This window comes from Cynara cardunculus (assembly GCF_001531365.2).
Source record: "Cynara cardunculus var. scolymus isolate 2C chromosome LG 10, CcrdV1, whole genome shotgun sequence".
Classification (NCBI taxonomy): Eukaryota; Viridiplantae; Streptophyta; class Magnoliopsida; order Asterales; family Asteraceae; genus Cynara; species Cynara cardunculus.
This window is the reverse complement of record NC_037537.1, coordinates 5,625,510-5,633,331: the sequence shown is the minus strand read 5'-3', so window position 1 is coordinate 5,633,331 and position 7,822 is coordinate 5,625,510. Positions and strand designations below refer to the sequence as shown.

Sequence of the window (7,822 nt, the reverse complement as noted above, 5' to 3'; positions counted from 1 at the left end):
AGTTAGTTACACGAATTCAGATATGAGATGAAATCGGATAGGGATGAAATCTGGTTTAAGAGTTTTAAGAGTTTTAGCCAAATGCTTTATAATATAATATAGATAAGTTAGGTTATTTTCTAGGTATACTTTTAATATATGTAAGCTAACATATTGAAACATAGAATTTTGATAGTCCATTACTAATTTTTCCAATTATAACTTTCATTAATATTAATTGTTATTTATTACTATTAGTTATTAATAAATTTAAATATTATTAATAATAATAAATATTAACTATTAGTAAATGCTAATTAATACAAACCGAAAATTAATATTAATTATACATTATACATTAACTAGTTGTGTATCCGCGCAATGCGGCGGGAGCCATGAATTTTAACGATTTTGAAGTTCCACTGGTTTTATAAGATAAGATTCAATGATGATATAGGTTACATTTGGTCTTTACATATTTATACAATTTGAATAAATAAGAGTTATGGTTCCAATTACAATTTGTATGACAGTTTAAAATCCAATATAGTTAAAATCCAACATATTTAAATGACTCCACAAATGTGTTCGATTTACACCAAGAGACTTGAGTTTTAAGATAAACACTCAAAACCATTAAAGAAAACTACAAATTTGACAGATCATAAGCCATGAAAAGACAAAAAAAGATGGGTTTTAGAATGAAATTTCAACTGCTTACCATCTTTCTTGTCAAGAAACTCAGATTAAGGTTGAATTAATACATGTATATATATATTTCAAAAAAACCCAAGAACATATTAATTCAGAACATATTATACAGTGCAATTTGGATAGCCTAACCCCAAAATATATAGTATATATATAAATAAATAACTATAAAAGTATAAATCATAAATATTAAAAATATTTTTTCACAATATATATATATTATATAATAATATAATTAAGTCAAAAACTATTCAATATTTGACTCATTTCGAATGTATTAACGAGACGATTATAATAGTGTAACTTGTTAAAATAAAAATGTATTTTTTAAACATGTTTTAATTTATATATGATTATGTATGTTAATTTGATAAAGGTTTAAAATGAAACATTTAAAAATAAAGAACGTAAACTAAATTAATTAACTAATTATAAGAGTATAAAATGTAAATTTAAAATTATAATTTTAAAAAAATCGGTTGTGAGAGGGTTAGTGCATGTTGGGGGGGGGGGGGGGGGGGGGGAGTGTATGTGAGAAAGGAGAGGGTGAAAAAGTATAAATGGTATCTTGGTCATTTAGTATTTTAAGACTTTAAGACTTTTGTTAAATTTGCTTAATAAGATAGTATAGATATAAAGTGTAAATTTAAAATTATAATTTTAAAAAAATCGTTTGTGAGAGGGTGAGTGTATGTGAGGGGGTGAATGTATGTGAGAGAGGGGGGGGGGGGTGAAAAAGTATAAAGAGTATCTTGGTCATTTAGTATTTTAAGACTTTTGTTAAATTTGCTTAATAAGATAATATATATATTATTTATTAATTATTTACAATGATCATCAACCACATCAATTATTTTGATACTAGGAAATGTTATCGTGCTTCGCACGGTCGTTGTTACTTAACGAAAAAAAACATCGAAAAATTTGAATTAAATATAAAGTGGTAAAAGTATCACAATAATTATGTTAGAATTGTATGTTCGAATGTTTGAATTTATAAGCATAAAGAGAGTTGCAATATATTGTTATAGGGAAAATGAATATACAGTGTGAAAGAATTTTAGGTTGTGATGGAGTATGTGATTTAAGGAATTAATAACTGAGAAGTTTAGAGATCATATTTTGTTATGAGTACGTTATTAAATTGTGATATGTTAGAAAATACATTTGGTAGATGTAAAACTAACATTCATGCTTTTGATTGTCTTATTATAAGAATAATATAGTCGTGTAATGTATTGCATGTGAGAAAGAAAAGTATAATGTGTATATAATTATTGTCAATTCGGTATATTATTAGGTGAGAGAGCCACATATTACTTTCTAGCATGAACAATCTAATAAACTTGTGACATGGTTGAAAATCCATTGCTAGATGGCAAAACTCGTTTTCCTGTAGAAAAAGTCATAAAATGAATAGTATTAGTTTATATATTATGTCAGTGTTATAGCTAAACAATATTTGATAATTACTATAAATGTTGAGGATGTTGTACTTGAAGATCATGAGTTGTTGAAGAAATAGTTTGGAAGACTTCATTGAAAACAATATTTTTAATGAATGTTCGATCTTCAATCTTATTGTCGGCATTTAGTATGACCAACCCTTCACGTGATGAAACTCGTGATACAACATACAGTTGGCCATGGGCAAACACTTGGTTAAGGAGATACAAGCCAACATGACGTAGTGATTGTCCTTGACTTTTATTTATTATCATGGCAAAGCATGTTGCCAAAGGAAGCTGACGCCTATTGATCTTGAATGGCCATCTTCTTTCATTTGGGGACATGATTATTTTTGGAATTGTGACATTCTTGCCAACATGTGTTCCAGAAATAATATTTGCTCTGATGGACCATTTTCCCAATTTTGTAACAATCGATCTTGTGCCATTGCATAACACCTCTAATTGATTTAGATTTCTAAGAAGCATCACTGGAGCTCCTTCTTTTACTTTAATGTCATGGTTTGGGACACCATTGAATTTTAAACTGTGCAAAAATTCTGATGGACACAAAAGATCTTCTTCATTAGTTTGTACACTTAGCTTTGCACACATTGTCTGAATTGAGGTAGTTGACACCTTCTCCTGGTAGCATGTTCATAATTATGTTGTTCAAATCATGAACCATTTCATTTTTTGGTGTCAATATCGCTCTTTCTTTCAGATATGTAGGGTTGCCAAAATTATCCAACAACGATGGATACACAGCTTGAATCATGCATTGAATTGGGTCCTCCCATTGGCTTAGGGCGATATCAGATGGAAGTTTGATCAACTCTCTTTGAATGTCATCGTACAGAGAACCATCTCCTAGCTGCAACAACCGCTTGTCAATAGAATCTATTTTACAAGCTTCAGATTCTGGTATATCTCTAGCATATAGCCTTATATTTTGGTTAAGCTTAAGAACGTTGAAATATGGCCATAAGTAGGATGAACTGAGAGAAGCATCAATGATATCACCTTTAGTTCCTTTTGGAACAACGGGCAAAATTTGACGAAAATCCCCACCACAAACAACAATWAGTCCACCAAAAGGTTTTTCATTGCTATTGGGAAATCTTGTTGTATATAGATCTCGCAAACTTCTGTCCAAAGATTCAAAACAAAATTTATGTGCCATTGGTGTTTCATCCCAAATGATCAAAGAGGTTTTCATGAGAAGTTTTGTCAACGTTGTACCATGTCGAATCTCACAAGTTGATTCTGCCATGACATTGATCGGGATATGAAAGCGAGTCGTTATGTTGTTAGGCAATTATAAAGTTACAATCCCCAAAGTTGCAACAGACAAAACTATTTCTGCTTCTGATCTGAACTTAGCAATGATTGTATTCCACAAAAAGGTTTTCCTGGCACCACCATGACCGTGAATGAAAAACAATTCTCCCTTTTGGGATTGCACAGAACGAACAATTGCTTCATATGCCTTTTCTTGACAAGAATTTAGAGTGTCAAATGATTGGTCATGCAGATTCTTCAATTGATGACGATCATAATCAAGTTCTTCATCAATCAACCGATTTTTTGATTCTCGCAACAGTGTAGAATTCGGCAATGGCATTCCAACTATATCTTTCAAACTTCTTCCCATTTTCAACATTATTGTTTCAATTTCAACCAAGGTATATGATTCCACTTGTTTGTCAGTTAAGTGCATGTCCGGGGCCCTAAATTTTTTCCTTTGGAGGTAAAGAATATCTTCGGACAATGTAATGTAGTGAGACTTCCAAAGATGTGATGCATTTGAGACTCGGAAATGGATGATCATTGTAACAAATAGATGACACAATTCATTGCTAGTTGCCCAAAGTGCAACTTCTGTCAAACAATCAATCCATTATTTATCATCCTCCAATAAACCAAGTGCATAACATGCATCTTGGAAAGAAGGGTATGTAACATTGTTGACAGTTCAGATACTCTCAAACGAAGTACATCCTTTGACATAATTAAGCAACATCCTCATGTAAAAACGCTCTCCACTTAAAGGGGAGGCGTAAAAAATTCTACCGATTGCAATGCCTTTCTTTCTTTTTGTCCAAACTTTATTGTTTGAATTCCAAACCCACCGTGTGGGAAAATCTGACTAACTTAATTGTCGTGCCTCCACATACTTCTTATTTGCTTCCAACCATTCTGTAAACTTTGTCTTTTCCACGCCAGGCATAGATAGAACGTTTTCGACACAATTATTTTCACGAAAAACGACGGTATGATTGCCAGACAAATGAAATGGCAATCTTTCAGCTGATAGGTGTCTATAATGTATGTCAAACTGAAAGATCCTCCAATAAGCCTTAGCAGCTGATATATATCTGCAGTCCAAATAAGTCTTGATCCCATCGTCTCCTTCACCTTTGTCTGAGGATTCAATTGTTGCGATAGCTCTATCGGATCTTTTATGAAGATATTTGAATAGATACTTTATAGTTCTGGAGAAATTATAGAGCTACACATTAATATGTGCATCAAATTTAACCAACAAGTTTTTATTGTATGGGACCACTGAACGATTATCCAAGAAGATATATTTCTTACAAATAGTTATATTTGTTTTCCTTCTTTTGTAAATCGGGAATCCCTTGGCATCGATGATGGTTTTGTCAACAAACTTCTTTGGATAAAGTTTTGAACATCTGCCTTGTACCATACATGGACATTTAGAATTTGAACTTCCACATGGCCCATGCATCGTAAATTTTTTGACTGCATTGTAGCTATCAAGATCAACATGTCAGAAATTTCGGCTATTATTATATTGTCGATATGGTCACCGAAGGATTTTTTATCGTCCGATGTAAGAAGAGCAAGATATGTGCATGCAACAATCCTCTTTTTTGAAATTCAATTGTGTACAAACCTACGATATATAATAAGGGAAAAGGTTATGGAATTGAGAATCATGATAAGATAAAATTTTGATCGCATTTTGAAGTAGTAAAATAGTTGTAGAATAAGTTTGGGTATGGTGTTGACTTACATGCGATTATTTGTCCAAATGGTTGTTCGGTCTTCAGGTCTTGCATTAGTTGGAAAAGTTTGATCTCAAACACGCGACACACAATATCTGCACGATTTTCATGATATTTTTGGCCAATTTCCTAGGAGCATGTCTTTGATTTCAGGCCATTTAGGATTGCACGTGAAAAAATAGAAATAAATCTGGATACCCAACCCATTTGCAAATTGCCATTGTGTCTTGATAGTTTTATGCTTTATAGTGTGGTCCTCCGTTGTGTGATGATGGTAAGATAATTGATTTCCCCACCGTTGAACAATCTGAATCACCACAGTGAACAACATCCATTAATCCAGAATAAAGATCGGCTCTGAATTTTGTATGGCTATTTCTTATCCATCGAAAACGCTCCTTTTCAATTTCTATGTAAGAATCAACGATATATTGTTGAAGCAATCTACCTCCTTGAAGAAGACTTTTGCCTTCATGTAATCTTTGTTGAAGACGAAAACAATATATTGTCTCATCGTCAATTTTTGTCTTTTTGATTTCACTGTTTGACAAGTTTCTTAAAGGAATGTCAGTTCTATAACCATCTTCACCATGTGGATGTATCAATGGGTATGTCATTGACATGAAACTTGGATGCAAATATGTGATTCTTTGAAGACCTGTAGTTTGATGCTCAACAATTATATCATGATGGCAATTCGACTCTGTAAAATCACTGCTATTAAACCTACAACTTCTGAAGCAGTTGGTATATTATATTGACGACCATCTGTTGTTATGTTTCCCTTGAGGCACAATCGAAATGAAGAGTGTGGAGATGATTTGAATCTATCTCTCACCATTCGGAAACTTTTTACAAGAATGTTATGAGAATCCAACATTTGAGATAAGTCGTGCACAATTTCATGGTCCAACATAGATGCTCAATCGCTGTCTTGAAATGTATTGATTATGTTACCAATCTCATTATCAGTATCATATATATAAAGTTGTGCAAATTGTGGTTTTCGCCAATTCTCTGGCAACAGAGATCCAATGCGGTGATAATTTTGGCCACTTATACGGAACACGTATGGGCCCTTTGAGTTATTAATAGATGAATCAATATGACCACCTATTGACGTGAACGCAAAAATGGCATTATACGTTCGGATATTTTTTTGAAACTGAACTCCTTTTTGCCCAAAAGCATCACTCATGAGATATTGCATGTATTCGGGTGGTTCTTTCAATAATGGCACTTGAACACGCCCCTCCATGCAACAAAATGAAAATTTTGGTTGCGATATATTCCGAGTTTTGGTGTTCTGTTCCTCATACCATAAATTGCACCACAATGATGACAAGTGTATGTACGAGGTCCAAAATACCATGGTTGTGTCCAATTAACTATGGTGAATTTAAAAAAAATGAGAAAGTAAGCATCATAAAGTAATATGAAAGCACAAAAGTATAAAAAAAATATTTCTGAGTAAATAATATTTACCTTGTGCATGTGCGGTTTGTACGTTATGAGACTCGTATGAGGTATTTTGTGTTTCAACTTGGCAAGTTAGGGTGTTTGCAGAACTCTCAGTATTATGGCCATTTCATATATAAAAAATAAAGTTGTGAAAATAGAAATTGTGTTATATTAGGATGTTAGCATAATTGAAAGCTTATTTATGACTTGAATAAGTGGTTTACCTCGGTTTTCAACAAGATATTTGATGTTGGTGTAGGCGGTTGAATTTGAAAAAGTGTTAAAAGTTTGCGAAAGACACCGAAGAGTTATGTGCAAATCACGATGCTTATACTTGTTATGAATGAGTATTAACTTGTGATTCAGTCGTGCATGCTTTGTAATTCTGTCTCTAACAACTCGTAAGTTGTTGCCCATCATTCCATTTGAAGAGCTCGGTTGGTCTTTTTCCAACTGTCGCTTATGCTTTATATGATGACGACAAATACACGTGAACCACTTTTGAAGGTTGTGAACATGCTCCTGTGACTCTGGTAAACGTACAATATCTTGAATTAACGCATCAAACAGTTCCATTTTATGCTAGGGTACGCCTTGAAAGAGAGTACTGGAGGAGTTAAAATTTGGTGGAATAGATTAAAGTTTGTATAATTATATGAAAAACTAACATATTCACGTGACAATTAAATATCAGTAATGTTAAAAGTTATTCAAACCATTGTAAATATAAAGAGTGTTTCTCTTGCTCGAGATTTCTATCATCAATATATAACATTTCATCTACCCTTTTGAATCTCAATATTAAGTGTTAATAGCATAATGGGTACATACAATATAGAATGCAAAGGTCGTCTTAAAAATGTGTGAACTTAAGTATAAAATGTAGAGGTTTGAAAGACAATCATGTTTGTGGTTTTATGCATAAATAGATTGAAGATAACCTGGAAGACGAATTGTTGACGGCTACCTTCTCAAAATTTTGCAAAGGTTGGTTCACTAATATCTGGCCAAAAAAGCTATAATAAGTATATTTACAGTAATAAAAATAAGTTCATAGAAAATATTATGTATATGCGTGAAGTTAGGACTTAATTTCCAAAATGGTCCAAATGGAAGCACAACCACCTAAAGGTTTATGATTCAACATAAATTGTATTGTAAAGATTTAGTAGGCATATGAATAAAATA

The 7,822-nt window shown here is 32.5% G+C and overlaps 1 protein-coding gene across 1 annotated transcript; it reads right to left on the bottom strand.

Moving 5' to 3' along the window:
- Positions 1 to 2,724: 2,724 nt before the first annotated feature.
- LOC112519930 lies at positions 2,725 to 3,411 on the bottom strand. Its single transcript, XM_025128248.1, has one exon. It carries the CDS (start codon positions 3,409 to 3,411, stop codon positions 2,725 to 2,727), a length of 687 nt encoding a protein of 228 aa, XP_024984016.1.
- Between the last annotated feature and the right edge of the window lie 4,411 nt (positions 3,412 to 7,822).